This window comes from Calypte anna, chromosome 4B (genome assembly GCF_003957555.1).
Source record: "Calypte anna isolate BGI_N300 chromosome 4B, bCalAnn1_v1.p, whole genome shotgun sequence".
Lineage (NCBI taxonomy): Eukaryota > Metazoa > Chordata > Aves > Apodiformes > Trochilidae > Calypte > Calypte anna.
In genome coordinates this window covers 15,064,491-15,090,630 of record NC_044249.1, presented here as the reverse complement: position 1 = coordinate 15,090,630, position 26,140 = coordinate 15,064,491, and the positions used below count along the sequence as shown (strand labels likewise).

The following is a 26,140-nucleotide window of genomic DNA, read 5'->3' as shown; positions in this document are numbered from 1 at the left end:
TTGCTGGGGCTGGCTCCTTCCAGCGGCATTTTCAGCACCAAGGGGCGGAGGTTCTGTGCCCTTCCTGGGCTAATCCACACCATGGTGTTTGGTTTCAATGCCTGTGACATCCTCACTGTCAGTAACTGGACAGACAAATGCAAAATTAACAGTTTATTTGTAATGCAAGAACAACAAGGCTTGGTTATCAATCGCAGGGTATTAGAAATATAAAACATCTCCCAAAATTTAATTGTATATTAAAACCAGTCCACCTGAGCCAAAGCATCAGGAAGGCTGCAGTATGTGTCTCACTTTTGGTTTGATGGTCACATTTTCAGTCAGCTGGTGACAGCTGTTGCTGTACTGCACACGTGTGGATAGCTTGTGATAACTGTATAGAAACACCTTCAGAGACAGGGCCTGGAGTTGTTCCCAGCTGTTGAAACAGTCCTCTGGACAGGGTTGTTGCTCAGGGTGGTGCTGGTGGTGACAGGGATTCTGGCAGCAGCTGATGGTGACCTGGGATTGCACTGTGCTGTGTTTCTGTCACGCTTGACGCTGCTTCTCTGATCATCTTGATGCTTTACTCAATGGTGGTGTGGGGGTTTTTTATTTGTTTTGGGGTTTTTTTTCTTCTCCTGTTTCCAAAACTATTCAAGCCATCTGGGGGGGCTTGTGGATGGCCATAGGAAACCTGAAGTCTGGTGGTGCTGCAAATGGTCCCCACAGATCCCCTTCCACATCAAAATCCTTCTCTTTCTCTTTGATCAGCAGAGTCAGGTACAGTCAGGCCATGTAGAGGTCCCTGGGAGCTGCTGAGAGTTGTGTGGGCACTTCCTATTCCTCCTTTGTCTGCTGCTTTATAGATCCAAGTAGAATTAAGGGGATGAGGAACAAAGCTCCACAGACAGTGAAGCAAAGCTCTGCCCCTGCCAGCCAGTAAACTGCAAAGGAAGCAAGATGTTGCTCATGAGTGTGCTGCTTCCTGCATCCGTGGCCCTGCTCCCCTCCCCTGCAACTCCTGCACCTCACAGTGCAAAGCCCTGCTGGCGCACAAGTTATCTAGAGGTGTTGGCTAAAGCAGAGCTGGTTCTCTTCCAAGGAAACAGCATGTCTCAAGTGGTTATTTTAACTAGGATATTTTAATCCTGCCAGTATGGAAATCAGGCAGTTCCTATTCACTCAGCTGTAGCCACAAAGCAACTCTTTACTCCTTGCCTCAGCCCCTCCTCGTGGCTCTGTGCTGTTCCTGAGGGTCACTCACAGTCAGGATCAATTTCCTGACTGAACGCTCAGGAATCCAGCACCCAGGAGAGAGGTTCTGGTGTAGCCCAAACTAACATTAGATCCAAGCTCAAGCTCTGAGTTGCTGCTACCCCTTACTCTGTCCCTTCCCCCTCTACGGGCTGAGGGGCCCTGAAGCCTTGGGGCAGGGGCACCCCTGCTCCTTAGGCACAGTCAAGGCTATTGGGCACTGCACACCCACCCCCTGGGCTCTGGGCTCCATAGGAGGGTGTAGGTTACAGGTACTTTTAATGCTGAAGACTCTGAAGACTTCTTTATTGCCCATCATGAACTGTCCCAGTTTGATTTAGATCATCTTGGGCTGCAGCTTCATGAGCTCTGGGGAACTACTTACCAAGCACAAGAAACCCAAATTTCATCAACTGCTGCTCACCTGGTGCAGGGGCAGCCCCTGGGCAGGTGGGTTGGGGGCTGAGGTGGCTACAGCTGAGCAGTAGGGCTCCTGCTCAGCCTCCAGGTCCCATTGCACTCTGAGGAGCAGCTCTTGCCCACACAGCAACGCAGGGGACTTGCTTAGTTTCATGCTCCTGCTGGAATTTTTAACAAGCCAGGCAGTACTTGCTGTCCATGAACATTTTAAGTCACCCACGAGGCTTTCACTGGTGCTAACAAGGACTGTGTCCAGCCCTGGTACATCTCTCAAGGGTACCTACATCTGCAAAGATAACCTGATGCTTCTGAAATGTGCTGTGTGTCCCGTTCCCCTCCCAACCCCCCCAGCTGTGTGATGGCAAAGACAGGAAGGAGCACAAGGCCACACTCACCTGTAGCAGACAAGATTGGCCCCAGGGCTCTGGCCAGGGCTCCCAGGCTCCTGAGGATCCCCATGACTCGTCCCTTCTGGCTGGCAGAGCCTGTGCAAGCAGAGAGCTGTCACTTCATGGAGGTTTTGCTTGGGCAGGGAAAGCAGGCACTGCAGTAGTTCATGGAGCCTTATTCTGGAGGTACTTTCCACATCCATCTCCCCCTCCTTCATTTTACACTTGCTGCCCAACAGCATTTATTTCTCCTATCACAGCTTCACTGAACAACACCAGAACTTGCCAAAAATGCTTGTCCATGGACAACTTTCAGTGTAGCCTCCCCTCTCACCCCCTGAACATAAGCAGTAAAACCCAATTTTACATTGTGCAACAGCTTTGCTGAGGAGACAGAGGTGTACACTACAGGCAGAAGCATGGCTGCAACTTAAGTAAGAGCAACATGAAAGTGACAATAATGAGCAAAACCTTGCAATTTTGTCCCAGTGAGCACTGCAGTACTGAAACCAACGGAACCAAAGCTAAAGAACGATCTGTGCCATCCAAAGAGGGAGACACAGCTACATCTGTTTCACAAAGTTGCATAGCAACCAGTGCCACAAACCCAGAAGGTTTTAGAATATTTAGAAGGTACCTTAGACTGTATGTTCTTTGCAATCAGGAATATAAATTATTTTACTGCTGGTTGACAGCAGAAGAACCCAGGCCATTCCTGGCCCAGTGCTATTTGTGGCCTTTGCCAACAACATTAATTCTTACCCCACTGCTGCCCCTCCTTTTAATCCTTACCGGAAATAATGTTGCTCCAAGTTTCCCCATCCCACTGGAATGAGCTGCTTACAAACCTGCAGTGACACTGACGTTCACTCTGAACAGTTCACTGCTGTTTGTGCTGAAACCACCCAGTATGGAGTGCTGAGTTTTCAGACAGGTACAAGTGAGGTCTGAGTTTTCCTATGATCCCATTCAGGATGTTTCTGTGTAGTGAAATGAGGCAACCAGGTGCCACTAATTGCCAGGGAGTGGGCATGAGCTTGTGTTAAGCCCACCTGTGCCTGATTAAGGCGGGCCCTAACTGTGCATGAGCAGGATAAGGGGGCCAATAAAAGGGGCACAGGTGGGCTTAACACAAGCTCATGCCCACTCCCTGGCAATTAGTGGCATCTGGTTGCCTCATTTCACTACATTTCTGCATTTCCTAGGGTTGGAATATTTATCTTCCTATCCCCAGAAGTCCCACTTAGCTTCCCTCCTGCAAAGGACTTTCAGGAAGGGAAGGAGCTGGAGGCTGCAGATGGTTCATCTCCCCCTGCAAAGCTGGGTGCAGGCACAGGGTCCCTGCAGCCACAGATCCCTGCAAAGCAGGAAAGGGCAGAGACAGGGGAGTGGGAAGGGCTCTTCCCTAGGCATTGGCCCGACTCCTGCAGGGGTGGCGATCCTTTGTATATACAGCATGCAGCAGTGGGTCACTGTTACAGTGCTTCTGCTTTCCTTGTTGACTGCAACTGGGGGAAAGAGGCTTTCCACAGCCAAGTAGCAGCTGGAGACAGTAGTCCCACATTCAGATCTGAGGTGGACCTCAGCCATCTGTACCTGAGCCAAGTCTATGCAAAGGTCTCTTGCGTGGCCAAGAGCTCAGAGCAGGAAAGACACTCACCATATCCTGACACCACTGCTGACAAACAGGGGATAACAATGGCTGCAGCTGGAAAAATCCACAAAAGATATTGTCAGCAAACAGCAGAGAACTCAAAACAGTTACAAGAGCAACAGTCAAAAACATGTGGCCCAAACCCACCACTGCGGAGCTCTGAGGCACTGCATCAACAATGAATCATCAGGTTTAATCCAGTTCAATAATGAAAACATCCCCTCAAAGCCAACCTGCACAAAGCCCGGAGCCAGAGTGCTCAGAGCAGATGTTTCACATTAGTGCCTCTCATCCTGTGAGCCCAGGGGAAGGGGTGGATATGTCAGATCAGCTGACTGGTCCTGGTCCAAAATGCTGTGGTCCTGTCAGGTGGAGCAGGGATTTCAAATATTTCAAATGGGCAGTGAGGTAGCTGGACACAGCCCCACACTGTGCCATGCGTGTGGCCTTTCACTGCACTCATGGATGAAAGAGGTGGCTACGTTCTCTCTTGGGAAATTGGACAGTCAAGTCCAAGAAGAAGAGATTACAAAATTTTTGGACTCAAAAAGCCAAAAACTGTTCAGCAGTCACTGCCCTCTTACTGAAACAGGGGATGCTTCTGCCAAGAAGGAAGTGCTGTAAGCATACAAAGCAAAATTTTTTCTGGGAAGAGAAGGACAACCAGAGAGCAGGGATGACAGACATGCAGGCACCCTGACTGCAGGCACCCTGACTGGGGCAGAGGGAGAAAGAGGAGGGGAAAGGAGACCCCCCCCGAGGCATTTCTACCTGGCTTACCTGGGGAAGTGATGGATACTTCTGACCAGATGGAGCCCAAGGGAGACAAAGCTCCTAACTTAAGAAGCACAGTGAGACAAAACAAACACCTCACAGACCCCTCCCCTTGCCTGGGCTCTCAAAATGAAGTTAATCTGTAGAGAAGTAGGTTTTGAAATCTGTCTAACAAACAGCTGTCCCTAGACAAGCAAGCTACTAACAAGCACTGGCAGTATCTGAAATCTCTTTTCAGAGGCACTTTAGTGGATAAATCTAATGTCATTCATGATTTTTTCTCTGAATAATGGCTTAAATTGGCAGAATATTACTTATGTAAATGCATAAGCATCTTTGAAAACCATCTGCACTTATCAAACACAATAGGTGGAGTTCTCCTTCCCTGAGCAGAGCAGTGTCCAGCCCATGCAGCCCTGTGCCACCATGCTCAGGGCAATGCTGTCTGACCCTCAGCCTGACTCATCCTGAACACCCCAGCTCCACACCATGCAGGTCTCCTCAGCCTGCTGCCCAAGAAATAATGCAGCCACCACTGAGACACAAGGAGATGATGTCTCCCTTCTTTTCCTGAGCTATTTAATGAGCATTTTGCTTCTAGGTCTGATGAGTGGGGCCCCAAGACCAGTCCCAAGAGCTCCCCAGTGAGATAGGACAACAGGAGCACTGGGGATGCTTCCAAATAACCACAGCAACTTCCTGTGATATAAATAGCATCAGAAAAAAAACAAACCAAACCAAGAAAACAAAACAAAACACAACAAAGAAACAAACAAAACAAACCCAGACCCTATTTCTTCTATATTTTGAAAACAAACCTGTGAACTTTCTTTTACTTAATAGCTAAAATCAGAAGTGCATCTTTTTTGACAGGGTGAGTAAAGATGTGAAGATAAATTATTTGTGCTCAGCCTTTAGTGCATTTTGAATAGCTCACCAAAAGAGTACAGCAACAGTCCAACACTCAGCATGGTCACACTTGCAGCCCATCCAATTAACAAGAAAGCTGGAATCAACAACAGAATGGCCTGTAAAATGAAGGAGTCACAGTTACAGTTAAGCCCTGCTTGTTAAAGCCTAACTCCAGGTGTCCTGCCAGTTCTCTGCTGCTGATGGGACTGCTTTCAGTTAGAAGCAGAAAGCCTTTTCTTTCCAAGTAGGAATGTGAAATTCACCTGGATGGGCACACATGAGTACAGTTTGCTTCTCTGTTCTCTCTCACTATCACATGATGGCAAATCATATGTGGGCTGAAGTCACCTGGAACACAGGCTGCAGCTATCCCACCACCCATTTCCCATGGCTGAGGAAAAATTTACTTTTGCACGGTTCTCTCACAGGACCTACTGGGTTTTGGTGGGTTTTTTCTTTTGTTCTGTGTTGAACTGGACAGAACTCTAGCCTTAATTTTTTATCTCCTGAGCTGGCTCAAGTGATCAAAAAACTTCTGTGCAACAAGACTACAGCTCCTCTGCTTGTTCTCAGCAGTACTGACCAATTTTAAGGGATACCTCAAACTCTCTGGAGCTATCTAAGTCCATACTTCTGGAGTCAATATGAAAAAATGAGGGTGTTTGGAGAAGGACACATCTGCTGCACATTTCACAAAATAGGGTATTTGCTCCCACCCAATGTTTCATTTAGAAGATTCAGTTATGAATGAGAAACAGTAATCACTGGCTGAGAGGCCACATTTTGCCATATGATCCAGATTCACAAATTGGCAGAACAACTTCAGCAAAGGGGAAACTCCCACAAAAGCTGCATCCACAGAAAGGGTGTCCCAGGGCCAGCCTGTTTCTGCACAGTGCATGTGGGTGTTTCTGAGGAGCAGTCATCCCAGACCAACTAAACAAGGTATTCTGAGGGAACTACACTTCTCAGGGCAGGGAAGAGGAAGGAGTCCAAGCACAGCTCTTGCCAAGCAGCCAACAAAAGCTGAGAAACACTCAAACCCCACTTTGGTTAGTTCCATGCACAAATGTAAATGACAAAACATATCTGCTTGTCCCACAGCTGTGAGGAACTGTTCCCTGCCAACCCAGCAGAGCAGCACTGTCATCTCTACCAAGGACAAGGTGAGCAAAACAAAGAAAAGCACACTTTTGTCAGTGAAATTTCTGTCTGAACATTGGTACAAACTGCTGTTACATGGATTACTGATGACCACAAATCCAAGACTGGAGGAAGAATCTACTTCTCCCTGCCCACCAGTGAAATAAACTCTAGGGAAAAGCTCTCATGGAGATGGTCAGGCTGAGGATGTCCCTGAAAATAACTTGCCAGAAAGAAAGTCAGAGATCAACTCTGAAGCAGCTTTAGTAGTTTTAATGTCTGCACCGCAAGAGAAATCACTGAAACAAAGTACAATCTTCACTGCATTTTACCCAGACTGCAAAGACAGACACTGTTCTTACTTCCTACTTCAGTAGCTATCTATGATGAACTCAAAAGTTTCAATAATATCATAGCTAAGATAGTAAGAAATGGCTCTAATGTTCCAAAGTTTAGTTAGACTGGTAAGTGCCCACTCCAACTACCTTTAGCTGCACTTTAGATTGAAAATTAACATGTCAGATTTGTGCTGGAAAATAAAAGGAAAAAAATTATTTATTGTATTTTTTACCCTTTTTACAGCTCTGATTTCATTTCCTGGCTTGATTCGGCGAGCATAGCCTCCCTGGATCACAGCCATTGTTATTCCAATAAAGAAAAACATCTTGCCTTGCTGCATGCTAGAAGGGAGGCAAAAACACAGATTATAGAGTCAGGCACAGAGCATTCCACCCCGGGATTCATAGGTTCAGTGCAGACACTTTCCTGAACCAGAGAGAGAAAATGTTTTTTTGGTGCTTGCAGGAGCAGTGCAGTTTTTAATATGGTGCCATTAGGTTCCATGGCAGTCTGACAGAAAGAAATAAACCTCTGATGGCTGGGACAGCAAATGCTGCAGCCACCTCTGGTCTGCTATGATGAAGTTGCATTGTTTCCAGGGTGGCCCACAAAGAGTCAGCAGATTAATTAATTACCTGGTGCCATGGAAGTCTGTGCCAGGTGCATGGGTGTTGCTGGAGTTAGGTTAAGGTCACCAAGGCACTGGCATGGTGGTGATAGTGTGTTGTCCCAGGAAGCTTGCATCACTCCTTCCACCCTTAAATAGTTCTTTGAATTTCCCTTTCATCTCTTCCAAACTATGTGGATATTTTCAACTAAAAGTTCTCACCTCCCTAACCAGACTGTTTGTCACAGAGCCTGTACCACCTGCACAAATTTGTGTATCTCACCACATGGCCACCCTGACAGCACTGTGCAGAAGCACACTTAACACACCAGAGAACCTTTCCTGGATGCACACACATTTGTTAAGCCACAAACTGTAATGAAAGACAGACAGGGAAAGATGAGACAAACCCCTGAGGATTATTCAAAGGGAAGGACACATGTAAGGAATCAAGCTGCAAGATCATGTTCCTGGCTCGAAATCTTCCTATGACCTGGCAGCAGAAGTATTTCAAGCTGAACTGCTGTTAGTGGATTCTGTTCTCTATCTTCTCTGGTGCTGGACTAAAGGAAATCAAACTGTGATGTAATGACTGCAAAACATGCAATGCAGAACCCTACTGAGCAAATATAATCACAAAGCTCCATCCTTTGCCTATTTTGAGCTTCAAGATTTGTCCTGAAGAACTCTAGGCTAGAAGAGAAAAGGTTTGCAACTAACCCAGTTATACATAGTTCAGTTATACATAGTTCAGGAGCTTTAATTTAATCTTGTGTATTGATTTTCTCTAGTTAGTAGAAGCTGTAGATTCACTGAGTACTTCCTTTCATGATAAAGAGTATACCCATTTTTCAGAAATTCTTACCACGAAGCCCAAGTATCTCTGAGTGCAGAGGCTTCTTTCCGAAGACCTTAAGTCAAAATTTTGACAAATATCCTAGACAAAATATCCAACATTCATCTTCTAAGTGTGCTATACCTGCTGAACTGGAATCTCTGGTGAGTCAGAAAACTCAGGGTATACTCCAAGCCGGAAAAAAGGAAGAGGTACAAGAAATAAGCCAGGCCCAAGATTTTGAGATTCTGAGGATCTAAAAAACAAAACAAAAAAAAAACAAGGAAAAACAAACAAGGAAAAAAAAAAAAAAAAAGAGAGAAATACAGTGGTGTTTTTCAAGCATAGCTTGAGCATGCAACAACAACAGTACAACATTTATCAACTGTACAAGGAAAAGTTCTCACTTAAGATGCTCATTTTAAATAGCCATATAGGCATGGCACAAAATGACTTCTCACTTCCTCTCCCTTCTTATGAGGAGACAAAACCCAAGAAGACTGATGGGTCTTTAAGTCACTCTGGTCTCACACAGTCCAGACTCTTTGCCTCACACTTACACCTCCACCTATACTGGGACTTATTGCTTTATTTTTTAACCAATAACTGCAATCCATCCAGTAACTTGATGCTGGCCTCAGGATGATATTGGCTAAAGCACAGCATCCCTTTTTTTCTAAGCAACAGATGATCTGCAACAGATCACCTGATTTGTTTTTCTGCCACTGCAGGGTTTAACAGGTTTGCTCCAAGGTGGCTGATGCAGCAGCAAGGAGGACTGAGAGGCAAGCTGGTGTACCTGCCAAACACTGATTTATTTACTATGGCTTAAGTAATTTCATATGGAAAAATGGCCAGCTCAGATCCTACATGTCTGAAGTCTTGAGCTGAGAAATAGAATTCCAGTCTGAAGTTTCCTGGTTCACAGCCTGGATAAGCAAACTCACATCTTCCTTACTCAAGCCTTTGTCTGTCTTTTTAAAATCACTTTACATACTGCAGCCTACCCCACACTGCAGCCAGTGCCTGAAGAAAAAGCAAGTAACAAGTCAGAAATCTTCAACACATTAATCTGCAAAAACTTCTTTGGGGAATAACAGGACCAGCAGCCAAGGTAACTTCACTTCCCTGTTCATAAGTTAGTATGGTGGGTTTTAAATGAATGAATAGAGTGCTGCTTCTGAAATGGCTTGAGTGAAGCAACCACCATAACATACAAGAAGAACATACAACTTTAATATAAAAGGTAAGCTAATGCTTACTTTCCTCTGATGGGGATTCCTTTCCTCTTGTGACTGCAGAGAACTGAAACAAAGCCCAAGGACTGAGCAAGTCAACTGCTGCCTGAAATCTGGATGTCACGGAAGAGACCTGGTCAGAGAAAGAAAGAAGTTTATTCAAAAACCTGATGTAATAATTACTGCAAGGAACTGACAGTAACAGTCACCTACACAGATTATCTGAGGTGAAACAAGGCAAATGGCATTGGGGTTTGTGTGACTCTCAATGACATCCCAGACTTTCTGATCATGGAACTGGCTCCAGCACTGTAACTACAAGGTAGGGCACCAATAGCAGCTTTCACTGAAGGCAGAAAATAGATTTTTCCCTGGGTTCTTAAAAAGCTGAAGGGGCTCATTCTCCACAGCCTGAAGGTGCCTTTATTTGGGTCACTTTTTGCATCATCCTGATGTCCAATGAACATTTACTAGACAAATCATGGCCCATGTGCCTGCAAGTTCATGGGAAGCTGGAGATTGGCTTGTGTACTGCAGGTCTGAGAAAGTTTGATGTGTAGCACATCAAACAACAGTCTGTTTCGGTACTGGTTTTCTTTTAGCCAGCCAGTGACACCTCCTGGGGAAGAAAAGGAAAATATAATTTTTAGAGATATTAGTTGGAGATAATTTAGAGAGATTTCTAGAGAGATTCTGCTCAGACACATTGTGTGGCTTTTTGAAGAAGAAAATATATTTTGTAGCACTTTTGGTCCTTGTACTTAATACATCTCAACCTAGTTATACATCTAGAGGCACTCTTCCTGCTTCTTATTAATAGGAGCTTAGGAGATACTTATTCTTTCATCTACAGGGAATTTAACTTTTTAATTTGTTTATTTTTTATTCTAAGATATAGAAAATGTAAATATATGCTAAAGAAGAAATAATGTCTAAATTCTTAAGGAAAGTATTGCTTTCAAAGTAGAATTTATACAGTCACAGGAAGAGATAACACAGCCTCAAGAATCCTGAAGAAGCACACTGAGCATTTCACATCTTCACAGCACTGCACAGACTTTATATGATGAGCTTCCCTCTCTTCCCAGATAGGGAAGGAGCTATTATCCCCTCGAGGGCAGAGATTAAAGGTCAAATTATCAGTGGAACTTAATCTCAGTCCATGACTTGAGGACCTATTCGGAGTGGATTTAATAGAGCTGTAAACCTGCAATATGGTATTAGCATGACCTCTGTCTTGTTTCAACAGTCAGAGCTTCTGAGCATCCAGCAGCAGAGCTCTGGAGCCTGGTAGCCTCACATCAGCAACAAGTTCCAGATCCCAGGCTGGGTTTGTATAAAGCCATAAAGCTGCTGACACACATAAAATAAATTTCTTTCTCCTTCCACCACGTGTACTGCAGAGAGTAAACAGACACTCCCAAGAAGAAGTTTCCTGATGCTCTTTAGAAGGTCTGTAAGAGGATTTCCTGAAGCTGGCTTTTAGAAATCCTCAGTTCCTGCATTTGTTGGCATGTACTACAGCACACAGAATCTGGTAACAACTAACTCTCTTCAAGCATGTTTCTCAGTAAGAAAAAAACTTCAATTGTACCTGTTTTGGATTACTATCCATGCCAGACAAAGTGCCAAGCTGCTTTGTACTTGAAGGCTGATTTTAGTTTGGTCTGAAGGATATATAGGATATGTGTATGTGCTTAAAATATTAAGATTTTTACAAAATATAGACATATGTCTATTAGATTTTTTTTTTTTAAATATAGGTATGTGTGTGTGCATGTAAATTTCTTTTAATGTATCCTATCTTTGCCCTAAAAACAGTGGTTTAGAAGTTAATTGAACCACTGATCAACCATTAAAACATTGTCCAAAACCTGACTTTTCAGCACCCCCAAATAATAAAATATACACTGCCAGTATGAGTCAGTGTCACCAGCTGCATGGAGTTTAGAATCTTCACAGGTTCAAAATCTGCAACATCTCATTTGTATTTAAATTCCATGCTTATAACTTATTACTCCAAAATTGCTCAATTTTACTTCAAGATCACCCCAAAAGTCACCTTGAATGGCAGACATCTTTCAGTGTCATTATTTTCCTCTAAAGCAGAGACTCTATGTGACACATCTTGAAGGTACAGTCAGCCCAAATCAGAAATTCAGCTGGGGCCTTCCATACTCCAGCCTTACCCTTCAAATCAGACACTGTTTAGTATCCATAAAGCAAAAGTCTTTTTTTTCCAGAAGTCTGCAGTGATTCTGCACAGCCCTATGCATACTCCTTACATTATTAAGTGGACACCAGAAAGAAAAAGTTGCAAGACTCTCCCTCCAGCAAGGAAGCTTTGCGCAGTAGTAGCTGAGCTAAAAATTAACTCAAAAGCTCCTAAATGGGACAGATTCCACTGGTGTCCTTTATATTCCTAGCAGGGGAATCCCTGCAGGTCACAGCAGGAAGTGTTTTGGCCACCTCATATAATATCAGTGTATCTGACAGAGGAAAGATACAGGTCTCTGGTCACTCTTCTTCACCTGAAAAGCTTGTGGAACAGCTGAAAAAACAGAGGGGAAAAAAGAGAGCAAAAATTCTGCTCTTTTTGGATGCAAGCTCATCCTTCCTCCCCATGTCCCCCTTCACCTTCCTCTTTCTACACGTTAATTCCAACACAAACAAATGTGAAATACTTAATCTCTCATTTGAAAAAAGGGCTAACAGAGAAACAAGAATAAAATGAGTAAGGAAACAGATGTCTGACCTCACTAGCACACCCTCCTACTGGTTATCATTATAATTTCCTCTCTTTTTACAGCTTTGTCCTTCCAATGTATCCACTCCTATACTCCAGTAGCACCTGCTCCCTGACCAACCAAGTTCCAGAAGGGCAGCCAACACACCTATCATTCCTCTGTCATTCTCTGTCAAGACAACTGCTCCCCTCCCGCTCAGAAAGTGGGAGGAATCACCCAAGAAAAGAGCAAAGCAGCCTAATAAGTAGATTTACAAATAACCTAGGACACATAAATCACCTGGGGCCACTGCCAGATGCTAGCTAAAAGGAGGCAGTACAAAACCACCAATATAGATCACAAGAAGCTCCAATACAGACAAACCACTATCTCATCAGCAGCCATACACCCTGTGTATTTTTAATCACTGGAACTTGACCCTGAAATTATTAATCCACCTCATTCAACACCCACTGCTGCACAAAGACAGAGCCTCAGAAAACAATGACAGGGCTTTCATCTTCTTATCAAAATTCAGTCATGTTGGCTAACACAGACTAAATTATCTGAACAACTTTCAAGAGGATAATAAAAGAAACAGGGATGTAATTAGATGATTACAGAGTCCTAAAAGGCACTGAGGCCATTTATCCCTCTACAGCAAAGGTGAAATTGTTTGTAGAACACAGATCCACTCTACAGCATTTCCCTGAGTCAGCATGTCCCTACCACCCCAGAACATGAAGCTCTAATCAAGAACAGGATTTTATCTGAAATGTTTAGAAACAGTCAAATAGGAAAGGAGAATAGATGACACATGGAAGAGCTTTTAAGAAAAGTTTAAATAGCTGTAGTGTTTGGGAAGATAACGTGAGAAACCAGTTTCACACAGGACACAGGGAAACACTAGGGTAAGAGCTAAGGTTTTGCCCTGGCAGAAGCACTGCAGACAAAAATTTCCTAAACAAGTCTCAGTGTCATAAGGCTTTGGCCATCCAGAGAGACCAGGCCCACTTCAACAGCTGAGTGCTGCTTAGAAACAAGGGACAACAAGAAAGATCCAATCCAGCTGAAAGTCAAATGGAGTGTGTCACCCAGATACCCAGGGCTGAATTCAGTCTCTCCCATGCTACCAGTGGAGACTGTTCTAAGAAGCTTTTAACCAGATATATCTTGAACAGTGTCTGGCCCTATAAATCCAGTCACTGAATTTTACCACATGCAGATTATTTTTTATCTGTGGAAGACAGCACAGCGCAAAGAAAATAGCTATTCACTACATGAGCACTCAAAATAATCAAGCAAAGACAATAGCTAAGAAATTTTCTAACATATCTGGCTAAATGGAAGAAAATACAGTCTCTGTTAGATTTACTTTTATGATTATCTGAAATTTATCCCTGGGAAGTCACTGGGATTGTAGGATAAAAAAACTCACCCTCTTCGTCCTAAATTCTAATTAGTTTGTCAGAAATTGAAACCTAATACACTGAAGCCAGCAATTAAACATACATGCCAGCTATTAAGAGTTTCCAACATTACACTGGGCTAGGAGATGGGACCATCATGCAACCACTTTGACACCACCCTGAATAATATTAAATTCTACTCCCAGGAAAGGGCTAAACTCCTGAGACACTGGCTCAGACCCATCTTCACTGTTCCAAGTATTTGAACAGTCCTCAAATCCCATTTCTGCAGGAAACACAGATCTTCTGATTGATAATCCATTTACCCGTTTTTCTTTGGGAAGTGTCTCTGGAAGTAAGAAGAAGATGAAAATCAGATCAGCCACAGCAAACACGAGTGCCAACAATGCTGAATGAAGGTAGAAGACTTCTCCTTTCTTTGTCTCCATGGCTAAATAAGCTCCAATCATGGGACCCAGGGTAAAACCAAGGGAGAAAGCAACACCAATCATTGCCTGCAGTGATACAATGAACACAGAAAACCAGTTTGTTTAGGTAGTTCAGTTCTAAAACAATTTGTATTTACCTTAAGGAAATGCAAACAGATATACAATGTACCCACCCTGAGGATGTAAGGAATGCTAAGTGTGAAAAAACTGTTATTTACAAATAACTGATTTTCTTTTCCACCTAGCCAGGAAAGTGGCAGGAATAAACTGCAATGTGGTTAGAAGTGAAAAGAAGTTGGGAAAGGAAATAATAATTCTCACCTCAGGGACTACTCAGCCAGCATATCCTTCAGCCATAGGACAAACTTCTGTACTGAAGAAGGGAGGACAACACCAAGGTAGGAATAATGATGTCTTTGCTTTGCCAATTTCTGGATTTAGGAATCTATGTCTCATAGAACAGAGACTGAGAGGCTTCCCAGAACAACCTGAATTCACTGCAGGTACTAAAGAAGATGTATGGACTTGCTATGATACCAGCATGTAGGAAAAGAGGTAGAATCTGTATAGACTGGATGGGAGCTTTTCAAGCTGATGTAAGCCCTGATGTGAGTCATCAGCCTTGGTGAGATTGCTTAAGAGCACAACAGAGCAGGGTCTGCCTCAGTTTCTTAAAGAGGCATCCAAAGATGTATACTCACATATGCAGGACCCAAACATGTGTCATCCCAGGACACAATCCTCCTGCTTTCCTGAGTCTGTTTAACTTTACCTACAGTAGCACCCTAAGCATGGCCAGGGCACACTGAGGTGTCTCCAGTGTTCAGCCTGCCCAGTGAGCACTGTCCCAGGCAACATCCACTGCAGTTTGGGAACAGTATCAGTCAGATGCTGTTCTCTTCTCAGAGAACAGAACAAACATTCTTTCTCTGCTTTGGAAAAGAAGAGACCAGAGCCATATGGATGTGAGTTGTGCTGCACTAAGTGATTTGCTCTCAAACCCTAAAAATAGGCCCTGAGCCATTTTATTTACTAATGCTATATGGCTAGCCCCCTCCATAAATAAAAATATACTTTGACTCATGAGGACAATAATAAATTACTTGGAAAATTCATTAGCTATCACTGTGAAATCTAAAGCTTTCTCCTTCCAAGAAGCAGCTCTCCTGCATAGTGGCTTATAACAACCTGTCAGTAGAAGTTTGGGCCTCCAGGGGTCTTTATAAGATAAAAGAACTAACTGGTAATTCACAGGCAAAGCTCAGCCCACAGGGTGTTTCCACCTACTCCTCTGCCTTCTAGGAGAGGACAGGGCAGCTGTTCATGCTATTTGCTGCTCATTCAGTCAAATGCCACATCCTTTACATGCTGAGCTCAGATGCTGAAGCCAGTGCAGCATCTGAAGAAGGCAGAGACATGCTGTGCTGTGTTGTGCAGTGCTGTGGAAGGTGAGAAAAATGGCTTCTCCTAGAACTGGGTTCCAGCTATCAAAACTGAGCCATAAGATCTTTTGATTTCTAAACTATTGTAATCAGGATTACAGTTATCAGCAGGGTTAACAGCTGCAACACATATGTAGTTTTTCCACTTCTAGGGCATCTGCATTTCACTTGTAGGTAGAAACCATTGACAAGCCTGAGAGCTAAGCTGCAAAATTATTTGGTGTCTTTTCAGACACAAGGTAGTATATAAAATCTTGTTTTCACAAGATCAACACATACACATCTGAGGATGACATTCTGAGCACATGAAACCAATTAAAAATTACCTAAAAAAAGTTACCCAAACATATCCCCCATGCATATTACTCACCATGCCCTTGCTCCGTGCTTTTGGAGAGTGCAGATCAGCAATGATAGCTGTGGAGAGGCCAACATTCCCTTTGCTTATTCCACCTATGATCCTGGAGAGAACAAAAATGCCAAAAGTCCTAGAGGCAGCCCATAGTGCGTATGATGTCATCAAACCCATCTGCAGAATCAAGAAAGGGCTCTTTAAAAAGCAAAGCAAAGTTGATCCTGTTTCTGCATATTTCCCAGCTAAGCATCTAATTTGTTCATTTGTTTGTTTGTTTTTCACAGATACTCCAAAACTTATGTAGCAGATATGTTTGAATCTACTGATACCAAACTCTTTCCTGGACAGTGATATAAAAAAAGTAGAAACTCATCCATAAAAACTTCATCTGAGATTACTGAGGAGAAAGGACTGAGGGTGGCCCTGAGGAGAAGGATTTGGGGATCATGATGGATGAGAAGATTAACATGAGCTGTCAATATGCACCTGCAGCCCAGAAAGCCAACTGTGTCCTGGGCTGCATCAGAAGAAGCGTAGAGAGTTGGTTGAGGGAGGGGATTCCCCCCTCTGCTCTTGTGAGACCCCACTTGGAGTACTGTGTCCAGTTCTGGAGTACCCAGCATAAGAAGGACAAAGAGCTCCTTGAGCATGTCCAGAGGAGAGCCACAAAAATTATCAGAGGGCTGGAGCACCTCCTATAAAAAGATTGTCTGAGGAAGCTGGTGTTGTTCATCCTGGAGAAGAGGGAGGCTCTGATGTGACCTTATAGCAGCTTTCCAATATCTGAAGGAGACCTACAGGAAAGCTGGGATGGGACTTTTTGAGCAGGCATGAAGTGAGAGGACAAGGGACAATGGTTTAAAACTTGAAGAGAGAAAAGGAAATTCTTTACTAAGAGGGTGGTAAAACACTGGAACAAGTTGCCCAAGGAAGTTGTGGATGTCCCCTTCCTGGAAGTGTTCAAAGCCAGGTGGGATGGGGCTTTGAGCAATCCAATCCAGTGGCAGGTCTCCCTGTCTGTGGCAGGAGGGTTGAATATTGAATATCTTCAAGTCCTTTCCAATCTCAGCCATTCTATGATTCTATGATTCTGTGATCAATAAAATTAGAAGAACAAAGTTCAGAGGGAGCTAAATCAGTTCTGTGCTCAAAACCACTATAGTACATCCTGCTCCATTTGTTTCCAACTTACAAGAATTCTGAGTTCAAAATAAGAGGAATTCACAGTTCCAGCCCTTAAATTTGAGATGCAATCATAAGCCCACATGCTTATTTAATTTGCTGGCCACAGACTTAAAGGATATGAGGATTTCTGTTCAATATCTTCATTGATGATCTAGATGAGGGGATTGAGTCCATCATCAGCAAATTCGCAGACAACACTAAGCTGGAGGGCAGTGTGAATCAACTGGAAGGCAGGAGGGCTCTACAGAGGGACCTGGACAGACTGGAGAGTTGGGCTGATTCCAACGGGATGAGGTTCAACACGGCCAAGAGCTGGGTCCTGCACTTTGGCCACAACAACCCCATGCAGCGCTACAGGCTGGGGACAGAGTGGCTGGAGAGCAGCCAGGCAGAAAGGGACCTGGGAGTCTGGATTGACAGGAAGCTGAACATGAGCCAGCAGTGTGCCCAGGTGGCCAAGAAAGCCAATGGCATCCTGGCCTGTATCTGGAACAGCGTGGCCAGCAGGAAGTGATTCCAAGGAAGTGATTCTGCCCCTGTACTCAGCACTGGTGAGGCCACACCTCGAGTACTGTGTCCAGTTCTGGGCCCCCCAGTTCAGGAAGGATATCGAGGTCCTGGAGCAGGTCCAAAGGAGGGCAACCAGGCTGGTGAAGGGACTCGAGCACAGACCCTATGAGGAGAGGCTGAGAGAGCTGGGGCTGTTCAGCCTGGAGAAGAGGAGGCTCAGGGGAGACCTCATCGCTGTCTACAACTACCTGAAAGGAGGTTGTAACTGAGTGGACGTTGGTCTCTTTTGCCAGACAACTTTCAACAAGACAAGAAGGCATGGTCTTAAGTTGTGCCAGGGGAAATTTAGGTTAGATATTAGAAAGAATTTCTTTACGGAGAGAGTGATCAAGCATTGGAATGGGCTGCCCAGGGAAGTAGTGGATTCTCCATCCCTGGAGCTATTTAAAAAGAGACTGGATGTGGCACTCAGTGCCATGGTCTAGCAACCGCAACAGTGGTAAAAGGGTTGGACTCGATGATCTCCCCTTCCAACCCAGCCAATTCTATGATTCTATGATTTGTATATCATTTCTGCAAAGTTCCACCATGTATGTACACACATGCTTTGCACTGCTTCTGTAATTAGAACCCCATACTCTTGGCCAGCAATGGATAAAACTTTTTGGAGAATGTTCATAAGAAATGCAGTTTACACCACAATATAGCCCTTCCTAACCAACAATTCCCAATTCTCTGTGAAATAGGTCATGAAGTGATCAGCCTTCATTAGTCACCTGGGGAATTAAAGCATACAGGGATTAAGTCTAACATTTGTAAACAAAGCATCTGATGTCATATTCATGTATATAAGAGAGAAGGGGTTTTGGAAGACCCCAGAAACAGGTAGGTATTTTGGGGCCTCCTATGAACAATTCTGGATCTGGGAAGCTCAGCTTAAACACTCACATTTGGAAGCAAGGCTAAGCGACTTGGCAAGAAGCAGTCAAAACACAATAGACCTAAAGTTTTCAGTTTCCCAATCGTTTGTGCTAACCACAAGACCATAGTGCCTTCAACTGTGCATTGAGATGGCATCACTAAAATCAGTATGAGACACATACCACAGTCATCAAGATGACAGGCCTTCTGCCCAAGCAGTCTGACACAGCACCAGTGAGGGGAGAGGAGAAAAACTGGAGGATGGAAAAGATCGAGCCAATCAAACCTAAAAATAAAATAAAATAAAATAAATACATATATCATTAGATTTGCTGCCTTCATTACAAAGCCTATCTGTTCCAGACCTATCGCTCCACTATGTCCTTTAAATGCACACAAAGAATGTAAAACACAGCTCTAAAGAGCAGCTGTTGTAAATAAACCACCTTCAAAATACCAATCTTGCATTCTTATTCAACTGAGCAGGCAAATACATACAGACAGAGCAGATAAACAGCCAGACCAGAGTAACAGGCGAAAGATGGATCATACACTAGTGACTGGTTACTTCATACTGATATAATCAATATAATAATCGATATTACTGGTTATTTCACAGGCGAGATTGGGGAAAAACTCACTGGTTATACTGCAATGCTGATTCTGTAATGCTTCTCCAGCTGACTAAATACATATTCTGTTCTTAAAACAGAGATAGAGCCATTGTTTTAGGATTTTTTTTTTTATTGTTTGAACCTGATTCTGTCACATTTGGCTTTTTTTTTCCCCTTCTTATCATGGAAAGAAAGACATAAGCACTGCTGTTAGTGAGGCACCCTAAGAAGCAGAAGTTCCAACAGACTCCCAAAACCTTTTGAAATCTGCCTCCAGCTTCTCTGATCTTTTATTCCTCTTTTACCTTGCTATTTCTAGCTTCACACACTTACTAATTTGCACTCCACTCCCAAATAACAGGCAAAAAATGCCTTGCTGTCACAGTTTTTCTCTAAGGGGAAAACTGGGTTGTGTGTCTCAGATCATTCAGCTAACAAAGTTTCAAAGGGCAGAAGAGAAAGAAACCAGAAGTTCTGCCCCCATTAACTTTGAGGGAGACAGAATATTGACACTGAACCCCCCAAGGTGTTCAGAACAGAATATTCTCTTCACTGCTCAAAACTGTTCCTAAATACTTTTCTCTCAATACTTTTTGCTTAGAGAAGAAACAGCAAGGGATAAAGGCTTGCTTTTTGAGATGAACAGTGTCTATTTTATTTGCATGTTCCCAGTTAGATGAAAGTCAGGTGGACTTCTCTGAAAATAGAGGAGTTGCTTTCCCCTTGTAAGCAGCTGAGCCCAGTCAAAGGATACAGCATTCCCAAATCAAGGGATACAGCAGGCAAAAGGCATCAAGTTGGACATAACTGTGAGCTCACAGCCCCTTGTTTGTACAGAGCCTGATATGGTGAGAAGGTGCAAAGAGGAGGCTTGCAGATAGGCCTTAGAGGAGACAGAAAGCAGTTCCTGAGGCACTGAAGAAAACTGTTTCCTACCACTCAAAGTAAGATGAGTGACAGTAAGTCTCTGATGTGTAACATGACATATGTGCTGCTGGATTTCCTCCAGCTCCTGCTGGAGATCACCTACACCAGAGTGTCCTAGTGACAGCAAATGCTTCTGGATCCTGCAAATCAGCAGCTCTGCTGCTTTTAATAGGACTAATGAGATTTTGAACCAGGGCTGAACTATAGCTGCCCAGGGGGCCAATGAGCCTTGAACTAATTCCAGTGTTTCCAGCTTCTAATTCCAGTGTTTCCTACTGACTGATCTCCAATCACATTCAGATCAATTGTGAAGGAAGAGTAATTCCTGTGACTGTGCAGGGACTAGCACAGCAGGTTCCTAACCTTTAAGCTGGCAGCCTGACAATAAGAAACAGCAGGTCTGAATTTCTCTAGCCATCTGTAGAACAAATTGGGCAAGATCATAGGATAAATAAGGTTAAAAAGGACCTCTGGAGGTCACCTCCGCCAAACTCCTGCTCATAGGGTCAGCTGTGTGGTCAGACAAGATTCCTTAGGGTTCCACTTAGTCAGGGTTTGAGTACTTCTAAAGATGGGAGACCTAAGCAAGCTGTTCCACTGGCCATCCTCACTGTGAGAAAGTTCCTTTTCATTTCCAGTGTAAACTTCCCTTGTTCCTACTAATTCCTGTTGCCCCTCCTTCTCCCAACATGCACCACAGTGAAGTGTCTCACTGTCTTCTTGATAACCTCCCTGTAAAGGGAAGAGTACTAATGGCTCCAGGCTGGCCAAGCTCCAGCTCCCCAGACTCTGACATCCTGGCCCTCTGCTCAACTGCAGCTTATAGATGTTTTTCTTGTACTGGGGGGAGGAGGGGGGGGCAAACCTTGATGCAGTGCTCTAGATGTGGCCTAAAAAATGCTGTGTGGAGTGGGACAATGGCTTCTATCAATTTAATGGCTTTCCTTCTGGTTCATACAGCCCAGGATATGTTGGTGCTTTTGATGTCAGGGCTGGCTTGTGCTCAGCTTGCTGCTCACCAAGACCTCTAGGGCTTTTACAGCAGGGCTGCTCTCCCCAGTCAGTGCCCAGTTGTACTGTTGCAAGGCATTACCCTTTCCCAGGGCAGGACTTCGTATTCATCCTTACTGAATTTCTTAAGGTTCCTGTTGGCCTATTCCTCCTGCCTCCCTGTGTATCTCAAAATGGCAGAGATGTGGCTGTCCAACTCTTCACTGCAATCCCTGTGACAAAACCAAAATCATTTATAGCCTACCGCAAGAGACATTTTCTGTGTTATTTAAATCCAAACCTTGTAACAGGCTTTTTGTATTTGTAGGTTTCCTCATATCAACACTGCAACTTGAAAACAACACAGTCTTTCCCTTTTTTCCAGCTTGTTAGCTTGTTTCATTTCCATACCTCCAAACAAGACACTGTTGTATTTTCGCTCATGAGGCATCCCAACCATCTCAGCAAACCAGTCCACACCACGTTGCAATGACAAATAGAATCCATCCTGCAAAACAGACAGCTGGGAAATAGAACCTGGTGCTGGAAGTGGGAGCAAGTAAGTGTGTGGAATACTCAAATAGAGTAAAAGCTCTTTCATTCTTAGATAAACCCCATGGATATCCATTAAGGACTGCTGTTTACTCTGCCTCGCGGGTGACTTCTGTCTAACTGACAAATGCAGCAGTACAAGGACTGGCCCATGAGAAATACCTAAACTTTCCCACAAACGAATTCTCTCATTTTAATAAAAAAGGAAGAGGGAAGAATCTCAGGCAGGTTCACAAACACATTCAGTCCATGAACCATTTAAATGTGATGGATACTATTACTCTGCCTGTAGCTATTTGGTTTGCCCTGAGGCAAGGGATTTTTCTCCCATCCTTCCCTGAAGATCTTGTACCCAACATGTGCAGCAAGCTGACTTTCTCTGTTACTTACCTCAGTCTGGCTGTAATAATCCAGGATGGAAGGAAACAATGGCAAGATGAGAGCAAATCCCAACAAGTCGATGAAGAGTGCCAGGAAGACAACTGTAATAACATGACTACAGTTCTGTTCTTGCTTGTCATTGATAGAGCTGCTGCCAACTTCTGTCTCTTGCAGGGCCATGTTCCCAGGTGCTCAGCTTCTGAAAAATTACATTTATGCTCAGTCAGCAGAAGCCACTGTGCAGACCTTTTATAAGAGTATCTTGCTGATTCATTCTCGCTTTCTACAGACTTCACAAAAATATATAAACTATGGATATCTGAAGGTATCTGGTTTTCAAGGGAAGAGAAACCTTGACTCCCTTGGTTATTAGCTCAGCATCAAGTTTGCTTGCATTAAGAACAGGCTTCAAGGGCAATAAAGTAACAAATTTAGCATCATTCCACATAAAACACAGAACTAAAGAGCATTTAAAGTTTGTTAACAAGTGATCAGTATTGCTACAACTTTGCCAAATGTTTTCAACTCAGTGTTACAGTAAGATACAGAAGAAAGGGCACTCTTGTTTTAAATATCTGTATTAAGTAACTAATAGGCTGTTTATGGCTTCACGAAAAATTACTAAAGCAATAGCAATAAAAAAATAATAATAATAAAAAAAAGCAGGAATGCTGTCTTCAAGATAAAATCCAGGGAGCAACTGCAACTCAAGAAACAACACAAAAAAATTTTACAACCTTTTTTTTCCCTCTGGATTATATCCACTCATAGGTTATTGACTTGGGGAATCAAATGATTAAGGCAGCATTTTAGTTTGTCAGAAACAGAACTGTCAACTTTCTTTTATAATACTCCAAAACCAACTTAAAGATATAAACAAGGATGCAGGCTGTATCACATTCAGTGTTGAACAAATGAAGATGTTGGTTCATATCCTGAAAAACCTTCTGTTTCAACAGATATCAAAATCAAGGAGCAACAGACAAACCATGAAACTGCAAACTTCAGATTTGTAAAATATTACAGTGTATTTGAGTCATAAAACAATTATTACAAAAATCCCTGAATGTTGGTTGCATTAAAAGGGTAACAAAGGAGAAAGAATTTAATTGAAAAAAGTCCATCAGTACCAAAAACATCCGTTGGCTTTGATGAGTCCAGACTTAAAACACAAGGCTAATCTTAATATAAATTCTATTCCAGACAAGATGTGCTGCATTGCATACACAAGGCACTTTAGCATATAAATGAATACCTTAACTCTTCTTTATGCTCAGCAATAAATACTAGTGTCACATTTCTTTACCTGTGGATTCAGTGTACTAGCACTGAACCCTTATTAAAGTTCAAAGGCCATGAGGCAAAAATGGAAGGGGGACACCTGCAATCACTTATTAAACTCTTGACATAATGCTCTTAAATCTGCTAGTGAACACAGCAGTTTGGTTATGTTCAAGATCCTTTAATTTAAACTGGTAAGTCATCACTACTACAAATTATTTAGCAGTTTACCCAAATGATATAAGAGCATCTGGAGCCAAAACAAGCATTTCTTTACACAAATCCTCCCCAGCTGTAGGTCTATCCTGCCAGCAGTTGAGAGATGGGTTCATTGTGGCAGATTGTATCCTGGTCTTCCCCAGAATTGTATGGCCAAGCTGAACTTCATTCCAGGGTTATTTACAGAGGGTAACATCCTTCACACCTTACCCTTGCTGCCACCTCAGCTAGTGACAAGCTTGAACCTCCTGATCCTAGCACTGACCTTTCCTTCAGCTCCACTTTCACGGATGGCACTACAAGTTTTTGCCTTCATGCTTCGTCAGCTTTGCTGTTCATACTGCTCTGTATTTTTTGCTGGGCAGGAAACCACCAAACATTTCATTGGCATCCTGTCAGCAAAACCAAAATGCTTCAGCTCTACCATGACGTTTGATTTCTGTGAAAAGACGTATAAAGTAGGGGGAGGGTTTTCAGTTTAGGGAAGTTGTTTCTCTGGACACTTGTGTCCCTGACACTGTCTCGGCTCTGCCTCAGCTCTCCCCCAGCCATGCCTTGGCTTTCACCTCTGCCCCTCACCGCCTCTGCCCTCCACCCCGGCGGGCAGGGCCAGCGCCAGGGCGAGGGCCAGGCCTCGGTGCCTCTCAAGAAGGGATCGGCAGCGGAGCTGGCCCTGCCCTAACACACAAACAGATTTGTTATATACCAGGGGGAAGAATTTCATCCTTCTGGCGTTTTCTTACTCCCCCTTCCTCCCTCAGAAGTTCCCTAGGCCCGGCTTTACCTGCTATGCCTTGGGAAGGCTCCTCTGACTCCTTAACAAAGTCCTGATTCAGGTCAGGAGCAGGAATTTCAATCAGGAGGAGGGAAGAAAAAAAAAAAAAAAAAAAAGCAGCAAAGAAAGAAAACAAAAGAAATTAAAAAAAAAAAAAAAGCAATTTCCCAGAGCGCGCAAAGCCCAGGGGACAGAGAGGCCGCCGGGCGGGAAAGGTGAAGGGTACAGCACTGGAGAGATGTGCTGTCCAGAACCCGCTCTGCCCTCCGCAAGGCACCCCCACCAGGGACCCGCAGCCCTTCCGAGGAGAGCCTGCCCTGCCCTGCCCAGCCCAGAGCTGCTCCTCCGGCTGCCCCGCTCCCTCCCACGCCGCCGGCAGAGCCGTCGCGCTCCGGGCCACCCACCGCTCCTCAGGGGGGCAGGGCCCGCGGGGTGCTCGGGTGGGTCCCCTCCGCTTGCCAAGGGCCCTCCCTTGTGGATGCTGCGGGCGGCGGCAGCTCCACCCCGGCCCTCAGCAGCGCCCTGTCCGCCTTCCTCTTCCGGCCGGGGACGGAGCCTCTCCCGCAGCTCTGTGCCGTGCGCTGCCAAGGAGGGAAGCCGGGAAGCCGGCTGCCCGCCCCTCAGCGCGGCGGGAAGGCACCGCTGCTCGGGGCTGAGGGGGCGGCGGGGCAGGACCTGGCCGCCCAGGAGGGGTGAGGGAAGGGCCGTGTAAGGCAGCCCCAGCCCCCGCCGTCCTAAATGCCAAGTTTAACTGGGTATCTCGTACCTCAAACCACAGCCGTTACTTCGTGCCTTAGTTTTTTTGTGTGTTTGTTTGTTGGTTTGTTTTTTTGTTTTTTTTTTGTGAAAACACAATTGTTCCAAAAAGGGAGTCTCTCGGTGCTACGTATCCTCAGCAGCAGTTTAGATAAGTGAAGATTTCCTGGTGTCTGACAAACAAAACAGTAGTTGTGAAAGTCATAACAGCTCCTAAAGCAAACTGCTCCCTTAAAACAGTAAGTTGTTTTTGTTTTTGTTTTTTATCACAGAGAAGATAAACAGATTTGATATCGATAGCACTGTCCTGTTGTGTGGTTGCATCTGGTGTCCGCGCTGCTTCATTATCATGCAAGGATATGGTTACAAGTGGCCTAAGCACATATTATCTTCACAGTCTCAAATACATAAGGATCAGCCAACAAAGTGCTTAAAGCAAATTAATACAGGTGTTGAAAGGACTTCCCCTTCAAGGTAGGACAGTTCCATTGGTGGTGTGGCTTAGCTCTCAGCTAAGGACCATTCTTCCACTCCGCAGTGACAGCTCTGTCATGGATTCCCAAATCAATTAGATTTAGAGGAGCTTATCTAAACCTAACATCAGGATTAACGTGCTAGTCAGATCAACTACAGAGCACCTACTCTTACATTTACCTGAGCATTTTATGTACTCAGTTTGGTGTGAGGACAAGGACCACTGACTTGGAGACAAACTTCTGCTTTGGAGTGATCCTGAGTAAGCATGAATAATCATTTAATGTCTGGAAAACATATGTAGATATATTCTACATTCTCTGAATTGCTGTATGTGACTGACCGTGCACCATGGGAATTCAGGTTTGTATAAATAAATAAGTAAATAATCCACCTCTTCCTGTTGTTAAAACCCACCAGCCTAAAGCTTTTGCAGACCACTGAGCCCAGTTGTGTTAATGCAGTCAGCCATGTCACACAATCCTGCATGTAAATCCAAACATTAATATTTTAAAAGATTTGACGTCATAGAAGGTCCTCATTTTACCATTTTATACTCAGACAGTGTTCAGACTGCATGGAATATTTTGGTTACCCACACCTAGACCTAATTTATTGGAAAACAAA

The 26,140-nt window shown here is 44.1% G+C and overlaps 1 protein-coding gene across 6 annotated transcripts; it reads right to left on the bottom strand.

Moving 5' to 3' along the window:
• Positions 1-568: 568 nt before the first annotated feature.
• Positions 569-24,773, bottom strand: MFSD10 (major facilitator superfamily domain containing 10). 6 transcript variants are annotated; one of them, XM_030450846.1, is made up of 15 exons: positions 24,688-24,729; positions 24,293-24,335; positions 23,774-23,900; positions 22,018-22,207; positions 21,487-21,583; positions 18,727-18,830; positions 15,944-16,102; positions 14,009-14,197; positions 9,572-9,680; positions 8,454-8,565; positions 7,100-7,208; positions 5,411-5,501; positions 3,706-3,753; positions 2,052-2,141; positions 569-926 (listed from the first exon to the last, which is right to left on the bottom strand). In XM_030450846.1, exons 4-15 carry the CDS (start codon positions 22,186-22,188, stop codon positions 820-822), a joined length of 1,386 nt encoding a protein of 461 aa, XP_030306706.1. In that variant the 5' UTR covers positions 22,189-22,207; positions 23,774-23,900; positions 24,293-24,335; positions 24,688-24,729; the 3' UTR covers positions 569-819. The 6 variants fall into 6 exon arrangements, with proteins under 6 accessions (XP_030306706.1, XP_030306705.1, XP_030306703.1 ...); XM_030450845.1 differs by lacking the exon at positions 24,293-24,335 and having other exon boundaries at positions 23,774-23,947; positions 24,688-24,773; XM_030450843.1 differs by lacking the exon at positions 23,774-23,900 and having other exon boundaries at positions 24,688-24,728.
• Between the last annotated feature and the right edge of the window lie 1,367 nt (positions 24,774-26,140).